Below are 19370 nucleotides of genomic sequence, written 5' to 3'. Positions count from 1 at the left end.
TCTGGGGTTTTCTGGTCACAGCCCTCCTGGACCCTCAGGCTCACAGAGCCTTGCTAGCTGGGGGGTTACTACCTGCAACTGCAAATGGACAGGGCAGGGAAGTGTCTGAATCAGCTTTTGCCTCCTCACTAGCATACAGGGCTCACAGGAAGGAGGTTAGAAAGCACTGTGGCAATGTGACCTAGCTGGCTTTGGACAAGGCGAGAGCAGAATCGCCAAGGGAAGAAGGCAAGAATACAGCATATCCTGTTATTCCGCGTGCTTGAAATGCAGGAAACAGCTAGCCATCTCCTGTCTGCCATCCAGACCTTTATTCTCCACAGGCGCATGTGCGCAGAGCCCAAGCTCCTCTCCAAGAGAGCTGCCCTGTAGCTCCCATTCAAACCAGACCTTTCACTTCCCAGTACCTCACTGCTGCTTCCTTCCCCACCCCTTCCTAAAAAGCTACTTTCTCCCTGCCTTAGGACCCAGGCGTTCAAAGATTTGCATTTACTTTCCCAGTCACTGCCTTAAAAGCAATCTTCTGCATAACCCCTGCCTCAGTCAAGCTACTTCTGCAAATTGGATCCAGTGGAGAAACTCACTCAACAGCAACGGCAGCACAGCTCACAGCAGCTCCCTGCCTAGCAAGCACATATGGAGGGATGCTGGGACCTCGGTTCTGACTGCAAGGGGCACCCACCTCCCTTCCCTCTCTTACAAGAGCTCTAAGCCCAGCAGCGCTGCAGCAACCGTGGACCAGTGCAAACCCAGCCTGGCAGCCTGCTCTGCATGAGAACTGCATCTCACAAACTCCAGCAGTGCCAGCACTAAAGGTTCTTTGTCGTGGCCTGCATGGCTGCTTAACCACAGAGGTGCCAACATGCACCACTCCACAGTAAAGGAGCAGGTTTTACTCAGTGCTGTCCTGTGGGCTCCACGGGACATCTCCTCAGTGACAGGGTGGGTGATACCGGCAAGTGTCTCCTTGGCTCTGGTACCCACCAGGGACAGAGTCAGCACAGGCTGCTCCGTTCCACCCTACCACCAGCAAGTCAGAAACACTCCTGCACCCAGCAGGTACCCTCACCTCTCCCCAGGCAACATGCTGAGGCAAAGTCACTTACAGAGGTATCTCCCCAGGGAAAGATGGGCTTCAAGTGCAGGAAAAACAGCCTCCCAGCAGAGGGAGGATAAGGTGGTTGCCGTGGAGATCATCATCTCCACAGCAATACAGGTTAACCCCTTGGCTGCAGAGCCTAGGCAAGCAACAATCATCCCCCAGGGCGCTGGCAGAACAGCAGTCTCCCTGAAAACTGATGCTGCCTTTCAAACAGCACCCGTGCAGTCTCCTGCCAACAACATACATAAACACAGGCAGTCATTGATGCACAGGCTAATTTATGAATCAAAGTTGGAAACCTTACACTGGTTTGGAACTTGAAGATGGACTTGAGTCCTCTGAAGACAGGTGTTAGTGGAAGGCCTAAGGGCAGACCTTGCAGTAAATAACAGTAAAGCACACAGACTCTTTTATGAGTTGCCTCTGATGGCCATACATGTCTGCCCCTTCTCCCACTCTGTAAACCCAGAGTAGGAGATGCATAGGGGGCTGATGCACCCCATCTCAGCACTAAGTGCAGTTTAGGCACTTCAGGATCCTGAGGAATATGATAACCATGGTGCAAGAGAAAACCTGATGGTCTGACAGCACCGACCTAGACAAGTGGGGCTAAGGTAAGTTAACTCCGCAGAGCTATCTAGCTTCCAAGAGGCCTGGTAGCCTTTCCTAGACAGATCTGCTACCAGCAACAGGCAGGAACCTGTGTGACCAAACCCACCTTTTTGCAATCCTGACAAAAGACTGACGTGCTCCCCAGCAGCCCGAGCAGTTCACCGCAGAGCAGACACTGCGAGAGGCCGTTCCCCATCGCATTCTTTCTCATGTTCTCCAGCCGCTCCACCAGGCGCCTGCAGGCAAAGAGGCAGAGCAGAGGTCACAGCACTCACCTTGGAAATTGAAGCACATGGTCCTGAGGCATGCCAAAAACCTGCAGACGTGTGCTCCAGACTAAGCCTACCTTTGCTTCTTCTGTGCAGTTTTGGGCCCCTTGCTGGGACCATATGTACTTTCACTTCAGTCTCTGCACTCAGTGTTTCCTATTAGCTGGCTCTCGGTCTTCAGGGGTTACAAACCTAAGTCCATCTACTGATGCTCACCAAGCCCAGAATAATCAAAACTGCAAATACCACTGAGAGGCCTGACTCAGCTAGTGGGTGCAGGGCAGACAGCTCACAAGAGGGGCTTGATCCTACACGCTTCAGGAGCTCAATGTCACTGGGGCCACACAGCCTCAGCACAATGATTTCCTGCCTGTAGAGTAGGAAAAGCCTTTAGTGCTCAGATCAGGGCAAGTCAAACAGCACCAGGAAAGGGCAGAGAAGTCAGACCTGCCAAACCCTGCTCCATTTTTACATATACTCCCTGAAAGCAGCACTACAGGCACATGACTTGCCCACACCCCATTAGAAGCAGGAATGCCAGACTGAAGCCGTCAGACCAAAATGAGCCCAGCTGCAGCACAGGAATGCCAGTAACTGCTCCCCGCTTCGTTCGACAGCCCGCTTGGAAGACAGGAAGCACATATGTATGCACAATGTCCATAGCAGCAGGACTACAAAAGGGAATGAAGGCAGGATAAGCAATTAGGATGCAGGATGTGGACAGCATGCAGAGCAAGGTTGCTGTCATGAGATCACTGCTTGGCAATCCTCAGGCATCCATTTGTAGATGGGGAAGATAACAGCCAGGTCATTTATCAGAGGCAGCGACCAGCTGCAGCCATGCGTGTGCATGCGGCTCAGGGATGAAACGCAATCTTGCTACCCATGCAACCCCATTCTCATTAGCGCTAATGTCCCATCAACCAAGTCCCGTACTGAGAGGAGGCAAGGTCTGTTTGAAAGAGGTACTGCCTATGGTGACGAGGTCAGACAGCACAGCCAGGCTGAGCCATCATTAGTGGATTTATGATCCTTGACTTCAGCACAAGAGAACTCCCAGGAGTTAACAAAGGCATTTCAGAGAATGTTTCAGCAGGGGAACAGCAAGGCTATCGCTTTCTGCGGCCACACCAACAACCGCACAGGAAGGATAAGCCCCTCAGGGTCGCTGGCTGCTTCTGGGGTCTCCCATATATCACACAAACATCACTGCCAGTTCTCATTGGCACTCACTGACGTGCACTGCACAGGGACAGAGCGAAGCGCAGGGGCAGGAAGCTGGGCCTGCTGGACACGGGCTGGGAGCCACTGGGGTATCCTGTCTCGAGAACGTGAAACACTGCTGGGAAATGCTGCGGGACTGCTGAATTCCCCGGCTTTAAAAGCAGTCAGTGTAAGATGACCACAGACACAGCTGAGGCCAGACCTCTAGCAGGCCTGAAAGCAAATGGAAATCTGCAGCAGCAAAAGGATGCCCATAAATTAAATAAGTCAAGCTAGCAAACCCCTTCCAGAGGGCTCAGCCAACTAGAACATAAACTCATTCACTGCTCCAAGCAAAATCCCAGGGGGCTGCCGCAGACAAGGGAAAAGCTAACTGCACTGCCAGCAGCAGTTTCAGAGCCACGCTGTCCACTAGCAGTGGGTGCAGCTGCACAGCTCGGCATCTTCCCCAGCCTCTTCCAGAGCCACTGGGGCAGCTGCCTTAGCACAGGCTGCATTTACCAGGGACTGCGTCAGCGGCTGCAACCACAGCAAGCTCCAAGGCTCAAAGAAGGCACGAGAAAGGCTTGAGACATGGAGAGAAGGAAAACATCACATCCTTCCCAATGTTCATTACCTCCAAACAAGCAACAAGGGAGGGAAAAACAACTGACCTAAGGGATGCTCTGACTGATGGAGGCTGAGCTCAGGCAGCCGGGAGAGCCACTCCTCTGTCTGCACTGACCTTTCCTTCTGAGGGAAGGGGACAAATGAACGTGACTGTACCCGATGCGCTGCTGCTCGATGATGTCCAATTTCTCCGCCTTGCGGATGACTTCCAGGATGACCTCAAGTTCCTGCGGGCTCAGAGCCTGCATCTTCCTCTGCTTCTCAGTCTGGAACGTGTGCACTGACCAGCCCGTCTGGAGCCTGTGGGAGGGGGTGGAGGGAAGAATTAAGCTCTGAAAGGAAAGCACAAAAACCCTGCCCTGCCCCGCAGGCCAAACCTGCCAGGCATACAGAGCCCATGTCAGCCTTCCATCAGAGAAGTCTGTTCCCTGGCTAACACCCAAAGCAGGAGTCTCTTCTCACTGACCAGATCACCGCATCACTCCTCCAGCAGCACCGAGTGCTGCGCTGTCTCTCCCCGCCCTCTCATTTCCCTTTCTGCTCTAGTTTGTATTTTACCACTCCATGTCCTCACTCCTGTTTGGCTCTGCCCATGAAGAAAACTAGTGCACCTAGGGCTGGCTATCCTGGAAGTACCCTTGCGGAGATGGGTGCTGATGCCAGACACGACAAATGCCAACAGCAGGCTCCTGAACACAGGGATTACCTGCACCCTCCTCCCTCCTGATCACACATCTCTAAGGTCCTCAGTTCAAACACACAAATCACCAGGCATGCTTGGAAATATAAATTTGGCAACTTCTTCCCTTGGTCTAACCCAGGCCCGCATGAGGACTTTAGCAAGCCACTTTCCTCCGTGCCTCACATACAGCAGCTAGCATTTCTCCTTAGCTCACTTGGGGACAGACGGGAGCTTTCACAGCTCAATTAATTACCATTCAGTAGGGGTTTAGAGGTCACTGGATAAAGTCACAGCTGCTAGCAGAATGCAGGGCACTATCAGACACAGCTGTCTTAATGAGGCTTTTAGGCGAAGGCTGGAGAAGTGGCAGTGGTGTGCACTGTTCACAGTCAGGTAGTTCCCTCAGACACAGGGTGACCTCCTATTTTCTAACACTCTGCAGCAGGCTGACCCCAAAGGTTCAGACAAGAGCAGAGGTGGCAGTGGCATGGTACTGGCTGCCAAAGAAGGAAAGCATCCAAGAAACAAATGCAGTTCTAGTGCTTGACTCACCTCCATCCCATTTATCTTTAGGTTATGCAGTAATTTAACTTCAGGGGAAAATGAGATCAAATGACAGGTTCCTAAAACAAAAGAGTGCTGGCAGCTGGGGGATGCTTTCAATTATATTTAGGGTGCTGCAGAGATACGAGCCTGCCTCCAAAGCCCTTCCTTTCACCCAGGGGAGGGCTGGTGGGATGGACTCCCACCACACACCAGCCACGCTGGGAACTCCACTGCAGGCTGGCAGCTCCGAGCAGCAGCCAAGCACCAAGCCCCAGCTTAGCAGGCACCTGTCCCACCCGACCAGCATACTTCTAGGGTACAGAGGGGTCTGCGTGACAGGCAAACTCCTGCCTCCCAACTGGGCTATTGGACAAGGCCAGTGGGCCAGCGCTCCACAGAGATACCGGGAAACCATTCAGACCAGAGCTGAGGCTGGAAGGAGAGAAGGAGGGTGGTAAGGACTCACTTGGCACGGAGTGCCAGCTGCCGGTCGTTGGGGCACACCCATTGGCCCATCCCGCTGCCAAAAATCGTGTCGGCCATGGCACCAGGCTGGGGAGGAGAGGCAGGGATCACACCTGTAATAAACAAACACCAGCACTGAGCACAGCTGCCACACCACCCTCAAGAAAGCACAAGGCAGTGCTTGGTACAGCCTTATTAACCATCCCGAAGGGCCACTCTTCTGGCAAGCAAAACAGAGGTGATCTGCTGGTGTCGCACAGGATGGAAGCAGACAGACTCTCGCCCGCAGACAGTGATAAAAACATACCATCATCCTCATAAAATATAAGCCAATAAATACCTTCAAATACCTTGAAGACAAGGCTGGAAGTTTAGATTTTATGGTACTCTGAAAACAAGCCAAAAACTCTTTGTCAGTTCTGATTTTTCATTTCAAACTAGAGAAGAGCATTGTTTGTAAGAATAATCTCTGCCCCATCACCTCTAGAGCCCCAACGCTGCAGTACTGACAGAGAAAGCCAATCTAAAGAACACAAAGCAGCTACAGTTGCTTTTTTTTTACCTCTTAATGGGGTAACAAACAAAAACCCACACGACAATCAGCATGAACAGTGGCAAGTCATTTCGTTCATTAAAACTGCCTCCATAATAGCCTGATATTTATAACTACAGCCTACAATAGCAGCTTGTTTGCATTCTCTGATGTTTAAGACGGCACCTCTTGCAGCAGATCTCCTACTGCGGCTCCTGTAACCAGCATGGTCACACCAGTGATTCCTGTGTTCAATGACAATTTCACTGTGAACTCATTAGTAAAGGTAGCAAGAGCCAACTTCCGCATGCTCATGGGAGAAATGTATCCCCAAAAGAGACTTTGCAGTTAAGCAGTTCTGAGTCCTGCCAGCAGCTCAGAAGAACGGAAAGCACCAAGGGACAGATGCAGTCAAAAGATTACAGTGGAGGCAAAACTAGTCTTGATGCACTGAGCTTTTCTCCAGCTGGATTTGCCCTCCAGCAGAGCAAGTGTCTCACAAGCCCTAATGCATAAATTTCCAGGTATTAATACTTACCTTCCCCAGAACAGACACTTGCCAGCTTTGAAACCATACCTGCTGGGCAGAGATAACGTGTTTAATGCTGTTTGGCAAACACAAAGCAGATACAATAGCAGGCAAGGTATATCACCTGCCAACTGTGCAGTAGTTCCCAAGAAAACACATGTTCCAGTCTCAATCCACAGCACACTTACCCCAGCAGTGCCCGTGGTTCAGCGTGCTGCACCTACGCTTGCTATCTACTGCTGACACAGAGCTTTCTGCTTCTGTGCCAGGCACAAAGGCATCACAGGCTGCACGGCCTTGGACCTCTTACACAGGCAGGCATGCAGCTTGTGCAAATTGATCTCTCTCTCCTTACGCTAGGCTCACGTGCCACGCGCTGCACTCACCCCCCCAGCACAGGAACACTAACCCGTGTTAGAGAACTGACAGCTATCTCCTCCCAAACTCCATTTCAGCCTTGAGAGCCAAAACGGTTAAAAAAAATGAACCAGTTCCCTCCTCTCTGACCATCCAATTTCTGGGGAGAGTCTGAAAACTCAGCACTTACAACAGGCAGGAGAGAAAAGGAGGAATTCCACATGAAGCACAGATTTCTTTCGGTGCAAGGGGAAAGATGTATAAAAAGGGTGAAGGCTCTAAAAATTCAGCATAATGTTCAGCAGCACAGTCCAAACTGTACAGCAAAGTGAGGCATGGAGGAGACGGGAGGCTGCATGAAAGGTTTGGCAGAGAAAGAGGGTTGAGACAGGAAGGACAGACAGAAGCGTCGCACACAATTTTTTAAACCTTTACTACATTAGTTAAGGTGATCACTTTTGAAAGGGATCATCCCTAGAAGAAATCCTTGAATCCTGGCATCTTCAATTTACCAACTACTTTCCCCGTTCTGCTTGGTGCCAGAGCATGCTGTGGGTTTGCATTTCCATTTTGTCCCAGAACACCTCCTGCTCTTTTCATCTTCTTCACAGTCTCGAGCGAGGAGAGAACACAGTCCACGCACATGTCCCACAGCAGCTCACACACAGGGGAGCAATCAAGCGTCAACAGCAAAAGAATACAGAGGCTCCTGCCCCTGGGCCAGTGTTAGAAGCAGAGAGAAGCTACAATTTCACACAGAATGGCTGACCTGGGATTTTCCAGAGATTTTCCAAGCCTGTGATGTGTTCTTACAGGATTATATGCACATATAGCCCCCCACACAAATGCATATATTAAATTAATCTTCAGATATACCACGTACTCTTCCCTCCCACTCACGCACACCTGAAGAATAGCACAGCCCACACACTCAGCGTCCACTGGCAAGGCTGAATGCACTCAACTATACTGACGTGACCAGTGCTTGGCAGCTGTGGGATGTTTAGCATAAAACCTAGAGCTGGCGATGAGCCCCATACCACGGTCAGGGCAGAGGAGTTTGCTTTGCCAGCAGCTGTGCTTTCAGGGTAGAAAGCAGTGCTGAATACATCTGCCCCTCCTCTGCAGAGCTTTATCTGCTCTAACAGAGCTGAAGGCAAGTCAGAATAGAGCACATCAGCTAACCATTTTTCTCAGGAGAGAACTAAACACATTCTCCAGCCTCGTACCACAGTGCACTTTTCTCAGCAGGACTGAACAAAAACAAGCAATGTCATGCTCTTTTGCCTCTTGTTACTCAGCATATGCTTTCTGTTCACCATTCCCTGAGCAGCATCTGAAAAGAGAGAAGGAAAACAAAACACAGCCTAGAGATCTATCATATCCCTGAACAGTCCTCAGATAGACTATTCCCTAAAATATTTACAGGAGCATTTTCTTCTGGCAGCACTGGGTATCTGCTGCTCCCTCTGATGTAAAATGGCATTGCAGGTGGCTTTGCACCTTTGCTTCTGAAAAAAGCCTGGTGTGGCTTGACACAACTACCTCAGAGAAGGAAACAAGAATGACATGGAACTGCACGCCACAGTCTCCTGGGGCAGAAACAGGAGCACTAGCAGGACTGGAGGGAAAAAAATATCTCGCATGGCCACAGGAACAATGCCAGAGAAATGGTACCAGTATCTGGAAGGCATTAAGCATCCTCCCTCTTATCTCTGTACAGGACAAGAAGTACAGTGCAATCAGCCTAATCAGAAACACTAAGATAGCAAAACCACACCAGCCTAGGGAGTCATTTCTATGGGCTGTGGTGAAACATCCCCCTCTTGCAGTCAGCCTCCACTGCATTCTCCCTCAAAAATGCTCCAGTTAGCACCTACCTCACTGAGCCATCCCCTCCCTGTCCTCTGCTCCTCTCAACAAGCTAACAAAGGGCAAAAGCAGCCAGTCTCTAGCAGTGAGAGCAAGAGAAACCCACAGCTCTTGGCCCTGCTGCAAGTACACTGCATACAGAATAAAGGAGAAGCACAAGTACTTAGTGTTACAGAAAGGAAACTTCCCACTCCAAGATTCTGCTTTTTACTTGAATTAAGAATTAAAAGGGAGTTCTTATCAATACTCTATGGCCTGCTTTAAAAACCCTCCACCTGTTTGTTCCTTTCCTATGATGGAGGAAATCATGTGAAACAAAGCCTCATTAAATCTGAGTCCACCTGGCTGCCCTTGGCACAGAAGCTAAGGGGAGCGCTGCAAGGAAGGAGCGCTGCCCTGCAGCAAGCCAACCCTTTGCACGGGGCCAGGAGCATTTCAGAAGATGCAGAACTGAGCACATCTCTGCCTGCAGCTCTGACGTAGCGCTGCTTCTGCCGTCTCCATGATGAGACTTGGACTCTGCAGCCAGAGAATGAGGCACCTGAGAACATGACCTCAGTCTGCGAGGGAGAAGTCTTCCGGTGGGGTCTGAGTGAAGGGAACAGCAGCAGGGTCATGCTGGTGACTTGGCCCCACATCCCTGCAGAGCAACCACAAGACAGCAAAGCGAGCAGGATCTTTCCCACTGGAGAGTTCCCACTTCTCAGCCTGGAAGATAAAGGTCGGCTGCAGCTGGCTGTGTGGCAGCACATCGCTCAGGCGCAGGCTGGGTAGAGGTAAGCATCCTTCCATGCCACCCTAGCAAGCCACACAGCCATGGATCCTGCGGCAGGCACGCCTTCCTGAAGCAGCAGCAGAACAGCAGCGGGAGGGTTTCTGACCCAACAACCAGCACATTCAGCACCAACTACAACTGGCGGCTGCGATGGCAGAAGGTTGCCACATTGGCACATCCCATATCTAGCCCTGGCTGACAGCAGTACACAGACACAGCCCTTTGACATGATGCTCTTCAAAGAATTTCAGGCTCTTCTGTGAAAGAAGGCCAGTGTTCTCAGCAGAACAGCAACATGAACGTCACATATCTTTACCTTAATAACAGAGCACAGTCGTAGCAGGTCATGCTGAAGGTCCAGTGCTTAAAGAAGAGTACAAGAACAGAGCACAACACAGCAATACTCTTCCAGAATACCCTCCCAGCCTCCAGAGATTCCTGGATCATGCACTTCCTGAGCCAGGCTGTAGCGCTGTATTTAACACACTTAACATTTTTCTGTCCCAAATTTATCAGCTTGCTTTTTCAGCTCACGAACGCTTTTAGCATCATCTTGCTACACCAAGTCCCTTCCCCACTCCTCCACCTCAAACACATTTTGACTTTACCTTGACTACATCAAAGTTAAAACTGAAGGGTCTTGTTGACATTGAAGTAATCATTGCAGCAGAAAACACCTCCTCACGGCAGCGAAAGCACAGCCTGCACGAGCCCTCCTGCTGCTGGGCTGATTACAGGTGCCCACGAAGCATGAATTCCTCAGAGCACTGCAAATACAAAAATGTCCTATACAGGCCCATAAGGAGCTCTCCAGTCAGCTTTCATTTGCCTGGTTATTTCAGCTAAGCAGCTCGTGTCTATATTAATTTGGTTTTATAGGAAATTAATTAGGCAATTTTTTTTAAATACTTCATTTAAAAAATAAAAATTAAACAGTTGGCCAGAGATGAGTTCCCAATTCCCAAGCTGAGCTGTGCCGGTGTAATTAACTCGCCTGCTTTAAGGGCATCACCTCCCCCAGGACTTCCAGCTTGCACCAGGTACCGTGCTGGCCTGTTTTTCCTTTTAGCTGCTGCTCCCGCAAAGAGGCAGTGTAATTACTCTCTGCTCCGTGCACCAGACCCCATTATCCCTGGGAAACCGTAGCAACTAAGTGAGTGTTTGCTCTTGTTGCTATGACAGAGGATAAATGACTAGTAGAGATAGATAAGGTTAACCCAGCCTCTGCCTCCCACCCACTGCTGGCCAGTCCCTTTTCCTCCCAGACAGTAGTCACGGAGCAGGGAGACAAGTGCGAGCAGGCAGGGAAAGGCTATTTAGTCCAGATACAAGTCCTCCCCTCATGTTTTAAAAATCCTAGTGCCACAGTTGTATTTCAAAGCACAAGACTGTTTTAAAGTGACAGAATAACCCTTGGGGCTGTAGAAGCCTGGCAGAAGACACACACTTGACTTTCAAGATACGGCCAAGTCTCAGAGCCAGAGAAGGGGAGTAACTGTGCCAGTACAAGTGCTGGCCTGAATCAGGGCTTTATAAAAGTTTTTCTCACACACAAACCACTTTGAACTGCCCCTTCACATCTGCATCTAGCAGTTTGATAGCCTCTCCAGCGGCAAAGGAGCCTGCTGCAAGCATCGACGTTTCATAGGGGCTAAGAAGGCAGGAAGCACAAGCAGAGTGGAGGCAAGCGATCCTCATCACCCTCCTGCTCCCCGCTCTCAGGAAGGGAGAGCGCTGGGCTGGCACACAGGGGCACAGCTGAGAAATGGCCTTTTGCCATTTCTTACTGTGACAAATCCCCACAATAGTGCAAACCCTTAGCAGCAGATGGAGAGCCAAACGACACAAGGAAGCCAATATGATCAGACTTGACTTTTAGCTCCGTGGCTTGGGCCAACAGAGACAAGGAAAACACGATGTCCAAATAAACACCACAAAGCCTCAGGAAGCTTTGGGACAACAACTTAAGAACCCAATCAGACAGACTTTCTACCTGTCTGTCCCACCACGAAGGCTCAATCCAAGCAGTACCAGCACCTGCGAAAGAGGGAAGACCTCATTCAGAGCTGTGTATTCGATTTTGGTCGGTCCAGCTCAAGGTAAACACAAATCAGCCTCAGCACATGGAAAGGGAGAAAAGTGTCATTATCACGTAAGGCCAAATTGGAAAAGGAGTAAGTGGGGATGAGGTTTGGGGGGGAAAACAAAGAAGGTTCCCATGCATGAGAGCTGTTTCCCAATCCTAGCAATAGTGGCAAAAAGCCTAACTGCTTTTAAGACAGAGCTCATTAAAAAGCTTATAAAATACAGTGCCCTAGAGGTCCATGCCAGTCCTAGGAGTGGGAAGATAAAATCAGCTCTACAGAAAAACTGACATACAGTACCAACAATCCAGTATTAATGAGAGGCACTTATTAGTGTGGCTACTTGATATATGGTAAGCTATAAAGAACCAGTTTTTGCCCAAGCAAAGCAGTCCTCCGGCTCCCCAGCACCGTAGGGTGCTGGGGAGGAAAGCCAGCACTGTTCCACCTGCCAAGGTGTATCTTTATTTATCAGACTTTGGCCCTATTTCCTTCTGATCCCCAGCCAGGCAGGTGCGTTGTGCAAAGTGAATAATTCATGAAGACAGCAGGCTCTTTCTGACTCACATTCTGGGGCAGGTTGATCTGGCATAGGCCTAGGAGAAGCAAATTAGCATCTAAATGGCCAATTAGAGAGACTCATTTCGCTATTCTGATATGCTAAAAAGCTCAGGAGGCCTTCTGCGGCTGGAGGTTGGCAGGGTGGAATCGGCACCTCCCAGCCTCAGGAGAAGCGTCAAGTTTCTTAGAAAGAATTGGACATAGCAGGGAAGCACTGAGCACGGGCCAGCATTTATCAAGGAATCCCTTGCAGGAGAACCACATGCCAGCCTATTTTGCGGGTAACCTCAAGTGAACCAGGAAAAGCACAGTTCATGGCCGTCAGAGAAACTACTGAGCAGCCTGACCCCAGGCTTTGCCAAAAACTTGCTATCCAGCATGGCTCTGAGCCACAGGCCTGCCATCACATCTGGAGGATGAAATATCCTTTCTCAGCATCCTTAAGCTGTAGCATTGATTTTAGGCATCCTAGGATGCCTTCAAACAACACACAAGCATGGCCAGCCGTAACTCCAAGACCTTTACCACCCTGAATGTTGTTGGTACGAAAAAAAGAAAGCCATGGACTTTGACCAGGCCCTGGGGAGTACCTGACCCACGCTGCAGCAGACTAAAAACCCTGCTGGTGGGCACAGTATGTCATTCTTAATTGCACGTACAAAAGCACCCATCACCCCATGTCGGCATGCCCAAAAGAACCACGACAATCCATCCTCTGTAAGATGCACGTGGCCGCTCCCATCACACAAAATGCACAAGCCCAGCCGCTCTCAAAAGCATGCCGGGGCTGATAATTTTTCGATGGCACACATCACTCTGAGCCTCCCACTTCTGGCTTGTTTCCTTCCCCCCACACCTCCGTCACTTACATTCAGTTACCTTCAGGAGGCTGAATTCCACCTAATTCAGCCCTGTGCATTTCACCTTGCTGTGTTTCCAGACTGCTTTCAGCAGCATTTTGGGTAAGAGTCTCCCACCAGCAGAGCTCCAGGTCAGGATGCCCCAGTCCCCCTCCACAAAAGCAGCTCCCCTGTCCCAGCTCACCAGGAGAAGGACCCGTACCCCACGGGCCCCGGCCACAGCAGTTTCCCTGCAGGTATCCAGGCAGCCAGTACGCACCAACACCTGAAACTCTACTCGAAACTCCGCACGAAGCGCCCGTACTCCCTCCCAGCAGAGAGCTACGGGCTGGGGCACCACCCGCTCCCCCCCGCAGACGCGGCGTCCTCCCCGCGCACCCACCTGCCCTCCGGTTCCCGGCCCGGTCCCGCTCTCGCAGCCGGCTCCGCTACGGGCCACGCTGGGATACGGCACGGAGCCGTCCCCTCGCCCCGGGACAACGCGGAAACGGAGCGCACCTCCTCCTCCTCCTCCTCCTCCAGCCCCGGCGGCGGCGCCGCCCGCGTCCCGCTCCGCTCCGCTCCGGGCGCCCCCCGCGGGCCCGGGCACCCCCTGGCGGCGCCGCCGCGCTGCACCCGCCCCCGCCAGCGCCGGCCGCCGCCAAGGCCCGGTCCGGAACGGCGGTGCTCGGAGCGGAGCCGCCCGGGAGGGTCTGAGGACAAAGCGTTCAGATGGGCGCGCTGGGACAGGGCGGCCGCGCCCGGGAGTCCCAAAGCAGAATAAAAACGCACTTAAAAAAGCAAACAACCAACCAAACAAAAAAACAAACTACAAACAAGGAAAGCTGGTAGCAAAAAAAAAAAAACCACTTAAAAGAAAACCACTAAAAACAAAACAAAAAGACCCCAAAACAAAAAAAACAACCCCAAAACACAAACCCACCCAAACAAAACAAACCCCCAAAACACAAACCTACCCAAACAAAACAAACCCCTAAACCAAAAACAAACAAACAAACAAAACCACCAAACCCATAACCCTGAAGCAAAAAAAGACAACCCCAAGAAACAAACAAAAAAAACCCAGCAAAAACCAACCCACGACAAAAATGAATTTTGCAGGGGGAAAAAAAAAGTTCAAAACAAGCACCCCGCAGCAAAGCAGGTGACCTGCTGGGCCAGGGACAACCGCAGGGAGTTCATAACTTTTAAAAATTAAGGGCCCAAATCTGCAGAGCAATCCTAATAACAGACAGCAGCTACAGAAGGTTGCCTGGTATCAGCAGCAAAATTTGGTCTCGCTTTTTTTACAGCAAAGCTATTTCTCCCGGGACCGCTGTGGATGGTCCTGTGAACAGGGTCCCCATGTCAGTAAAAGCTCAGTCTGCAGAAAGGGTTGCAAACTGGGTACAGCGTGGACCCAACGTGCTGAGGTAAACCCAGCCAACCTGCTTCAACCAACTCACTGCGCAGTGAATGAGGGACCAAGGCACTGCCGTGGCTTTTCTTCCACATTCAACAACTGCTTGTAGCCCACTCCTTCACACTTCATCGTAATCGAACGTGTCTCTCTTTGCATTTTGGAGGGCTGTACAAATGCTAATAACTGTCTCGTGCAGCACAGGGAGTGTGAGGAGCGGGGAGCAAAGCACTTGGTGAAGTGACAGCCTGGGATCATAGGGTGAGTAAACAGAAAATCACAGAAAAATAATTGTTCCTTTGCACTAGCCTGTGAACACAGAAATTAGGGCTCATTACTGTCTAAAAGTCCAGTGGATGCAGTGAGTAAATTTGCCGTGTGACAGGAAGGGAGGGAGAGAAAAAGAGAGAAGGAAACAAGAAAGGAAGAGAAAAGAAATCCTCAGTCTATGCTTTTACTGCCTGTTCAGAGCCTGCTGTTGAGAAACCTGGTGGCCCTGCAAGCCCCATCACTTCCACACATCCACAAGACCTCAGGATAAGCTTAGGGACCGTAAGCCACCTTTTACCTAAATCGACTTCAAGTCTGAGTATATATTTTGCTTTCTGGTTTAGGCAAGTGTTGAAAAATACATCAGAGGAAGCAGTGTTTGCATTAATACAGAGCCTGTATTTCTGTGGAAGAAAGCACTTGAAGATGACATTTCGCACCAGGGTAGTCCTCCACATGGCCAATAATATAAATAAATTAAACATGCTGTTCAGCCAACTTCAGGAAAAAGATAAATTACCTCATTTAACCAGCTGTACTGGCAGGAGCAATAGGCACCGGAAACGACACACATCTCAGAGCCTGTATCCATTCTGCTGTTGAATTTGCTTGTCGGGATCCCCACAGAACCACAGATGCTTCGGAGTCCGACTGCAAGGCTGGGCCTTGAGAGCTGGAAGTCACAGAGAAGAAATATGACATCACGTTAAAAATTTAAAAAGGCTAAATATGAGTTTTATCTTGGTAGCATGAAGTCAATTTTTAATATACTCGTTTCTCAGAAAGCAGGCACTTCCAATTCCACCCAAAGAACCCTTCAAAATCTCTCTTTTGTCGGTGATGGGTTTCACTGAATTATTCACCAGATCACAGCTGCCAGAGATTTTAAATATACACATGACAAGGACTGTAACGGCTAGCAACCTTCTCCTGCAGGCCTATCAGCAATACTGACAGTTGCACCGCAGATGCCCCAAGCTGATCCAGTCTCCTTTCAGCACAGCACATAATTGTATGCTGGGGAGCAGCCTTTCCGTGTCACCCTCAGACAGGCGTATTTCTCAAGAAATGAAAAATAAAGACCACCATTTTCAGAGACGTTAAACTTGTGGGCATGAAGTTATCCTCCAGAAGAGCTACCGATGCTTAGAAGCAGCCCTCTTGTACAACAAAACAATACTAATTGTAACAATCCTTGAATGCTAGAGGAAATGATTCCCAGTTTGGACACTGGACCGGTAAGCAGGGGTCTGGCCTCCCCTTCTCAGCCATGTCCTGCCGGGCAATCAGAGCTGAGGCGTTGCACTGCTGGTCTGCTTTCTGCAATTCGGTGGTTGTTTCTGGTTAGATCACAGGTTCCTTCAGGTGAGGATTCTCATCATCTGTCTGTTCAGCACGTGACACAAGAATTTGAGGTGGACGATTAGTGTTTTAATACACATAATAAGAGTATTAATTATGAGCAATTTTAAACACATAGAATAACCAAAGGCCAAACTGGCTGGCTGCTTCTCTCTGAAAGACCATTTCCTAGGGACACAGGCTGATAACTGGCAAGGAGCTGCCACAGCCAGAGACGTTTGGCACTCCCTTCCCATCACCCTGACCACTCCAGCTCAGCCTAGCCACTTTACAATTCACAGCAAGAAGGCCAGGATTTTTCTCCAAGCTGTTACTCTGATTGCAATCCCCTACTATTTGGTCATCAGTGATTCAATTTGTATTCATCCCTCTATCATTCCTCAATAAAAAGGTCAATGATTCAGTCCCTAATGTGAACAAAAAAACCCATGCCTATAGAGCACACCTGCTCAAGAATACGTAAGACAAAGGAAACGTTTAAAGAATACTGATGCTTCACAACAAATTAAGCTGTTTTTTTACCTGTTTTAAAGACAAGCTCCCCATTCTGATCCACTGCTCTCTTTGCTTGCACAAACAAGTCTCAGGTCTAATTGTCTTTTCCTTGTTCAAGGTAAGCCTACAGCATCAACTAAACATTTCACAAGAAGACTTCCGTAGTAGCCCAGTACAATAGGTCTATACGCAATTTCAGCTCATCTCTGGCACAGGAAAATGATGCGCGTTTTGGAGTAAACTCGTTCCACACAGAAATCTAGAGGAATTTCTCAGCGTAGTTGCATTTGAAGTCAAAAAGTGCAATTTTCCTTCCTCCTGTCACCAGATCTATATAATTGCTTATAAAATTACTAATTTTTCCAGTCAGGATATAAGGCATGTTCACAAATCTCCTCTCAGATGCACCCACCTGTTGCATTACCCAGATTTTTATACTGAACGGGGGGTCATCACAACACCCCATCTCACCAAAGGAAAAAAATACAACGGTACCTTTACTTCATTTCACACTCAAGCTAAAATTAAAGAGGACAGTAGGAATATTCAAGCAAATTGGAAGACAAATCTAACAACCCTTACACATATAGATTAGATCTACTGCTTGAATGCAATTACCCTTCCTGGCAAGGGTTTACAAATTGGAATTCTATTTTATGAATTCATTATTTGTTTATTTTCAAAAGATGTTTGCCTCCAAGACGCAGTGAAACCTTCAGAGGATTGTGGAAAGTTTGTTCTGAGTATTTTTACTGTGAATTGCAGGTAGAACATCCACTGAGACTGGAGCCTGGCTGTGCTGGGCACGGCAGAGTTTGAGACTCTCAGTCTAAAGAAAAAAGTGACGGAAAGCAGTAAGAGGCTCAGGGATTTGCCTGGGGACAATGCCCCTTCAGAATAAAATTATCTGCTGCTGGGGAGCACCTCGCCACCCAGCATCCTCCTGGCCAACTGCAGCAGCAGAAGGAGCAGATTAACCAGGCAAACGTTGATACTACCTGTCCTGGCACTCCAGGGAGGAGCTGTCAGAAGATGATTTTCCTTGTATGTAGCTCAGGCCAGCTACCACCACTGGGTTCTTATTTTGGCTGGCAAGTCAGGTTTTATCATAATAAAATTAATGACAACCACCGCTAGCTACAAGTAATCCCCTTCCCTCAGCTGTTCTCTAAAAATATTGTACTCACTTTTCAGTCTGAATGAATTATTTACAGCCCATCACTTCTGGTGCCGTTTTCCTTGCCTTTTTGCCCTGTGTCACCATCCCTTTCATCCACACGCAGGCTTTGGAGACCTGCTGGCTGCTGTACAGAATTAGTAATAACCATCACTGCAAAACCCCTGCTGTTGACACTTTGAAATCAAACCATTAGCAGCAGTCAGAGAAGTGCTGCCTGCAGCCCAGGGATCCGCTGTGGGAGCAGCCTCCTGGGAGCCTGATTTCATCACAACCTGTCTGAATGCAAGCGGGAGCGTCTGCCAAATTTCACATCTAAATAGATCAGGAGAAGGAAAGCGGCAGGCAGGGAGGGGGAGAAAGCAACCAAACCGGGATTAAACCTCATGTTATTTCCAGGGAGAGGACGACAAATAAGCAGTGCATTGCTGCAACAACTGTTGCTAGAGTTCCTGTGAATGCTTTTCGTCCAGGCTCACCTCCGAAGGAGATGCGCTAATCTCCCTCGCCGGTGAGGCTGTTAAAACATCCATCACCACAATGCAGCAGCAAGGGCAGGAGATCTGAGGATTGCACCGGCCCAAAACACTCAGGAGAGCTATTGTCACCTCAGAAGTTTTCACATGTACCTTCACTGCTCTGATGTGGGGAAAGGCAGAGGGGATTTTCCCTCAGCACCTTTGTTTCCAGAGCTGAGGTACTACGGAGGGGTGGGAAGGACCCCAATAGCTGGTCTGCCTGCAATGGATTTGGGTTTGTTTTTTCCCTGTGCACCATTGTGCTGCAAACCCCACAGCCCTGCAATACTTCACCTGCTGCCAGGGCTGTACTACCTCGGACAAGCCAATACTTTCATGGTGTAGCCATATTACCTCGGGCAAGCCCCAGTACCTACACATGCAGAGGATCACAGGGGAGGAAACCTGTGCTGGGCAGGGTTGTTCACACAGAGCAATGGCGCTGGGCCCCTGGCCAAGCAGGCAGGCCCAGGCTTGCCGCTGCGCCATGCTGCCCTGGAGACCTCACTGAAGGGCGGGCGCTGAGGGGAGTGGAAAGGAAAGGGAAGGGGGATGGCAGCGGTGAGATGGAGGGGAAGGTGCTGAGGGGAGGAGAGGTGAAGGGGGAAGGTGAGGTGGAAGGGAAGGTGCTGAGGGGAGGAGAGATGGAGGGCAAAACCTGAGGGGAGATGGAGGGGGAAGGCACTGAGGGGAAGAGCTGAGGGGAGATGGAGGGGAAGGCACTGAGGGGAAGAGCTGAGGGGAGATGGAGGGGAAGGCACTGAGGGGAAGAGCTGAGGGGAGATGGAGGGGAAGGCACTGAGGGGAAGAGCTGAGGGGAGATGGAGGGGGAAGGCACTGAGGGGAAGAGCTGAGGGGAGATGGAGGGGAAGGCACTGAGGGGAAGAGCTGATGGAAGGGCAAAACCTGAGGGGAGATGGAGGGGGAAGGCACTGAGAGGAAGAGCTGAGGGGAGATGGAGGGGAAGGCACTGAGGGGAAGAGCTGAGGGGAGATGGAGGGGAAGGCACTGAGGGGAAGAGCTGAGGGGAGATGGAGGGGAAGGCACTGAGGGGAAGAGCTGAGGGGAGA

The 19370-nt window shown here is 50.1% G+C and overlaps 1 protein-coding gene across 2 annotated transcripts in view; it reads right to left on the bottom strand.

Annotated features, from left to right (window-relative positions):
• RPH3AL (rabphilin 3A like (without C2 domains)) overlaps window positions 1-13611 on the bottom strand; it is a 42841-nt gene extending 29230 nt beyond the window's left edge. Inside the window, exons 1-4 of one of the 2 annotated variants that reach the window (XM_030027976.1) lie at window positions 13462-13611; window positions 5511-5622; window positions 3973-4116; window positions 1821-1950 (exon numbers count right to left, since the gene is read on the bottom strand). In XM_030027976.1, the coding sequence (XP_029883836.1) occupies window positions 1821-1950; window positions 3973-4116; window positions 5511-5587 (351 nt within the window). In that variant the 5' untranslated portion in view covers window positions 5588-5622; window positions 13462-13611. Of the gene's footprint in view, window positions 1-1820; window positions 1951-3972; window positions 4117-5510; window positions 5623-6579; window positions 6602-13461 lie in introns of those variants that run through there. The other variant, XM_041126453.1, reaches the window with a different exon arrangement.
• Window positions 13612-19370: the final 5759 nt, after the last annotated feature.

The sequence above is a fragment of the Aquila chrysaetos genome, chromosome 10, assembly GCF_900496995.4.
Source record: "Aquila chrysaetos chrysaetos chromosome 10, bAquChr1.4, whole genome shotgun sequence".
Classification (NCBI taxonomy): domain Eukaryota; kingdom Metazoa; phylum Chordata; class Aves; order Accipitriformes; family Accipitridae; genus Aquila; species Aquila chrysaetos.
The sequence above is the reverse complement of the archived record's forward strand: the minus strand, read 5'-3'. Positions and strand labels throughout refer to the sequence as shown.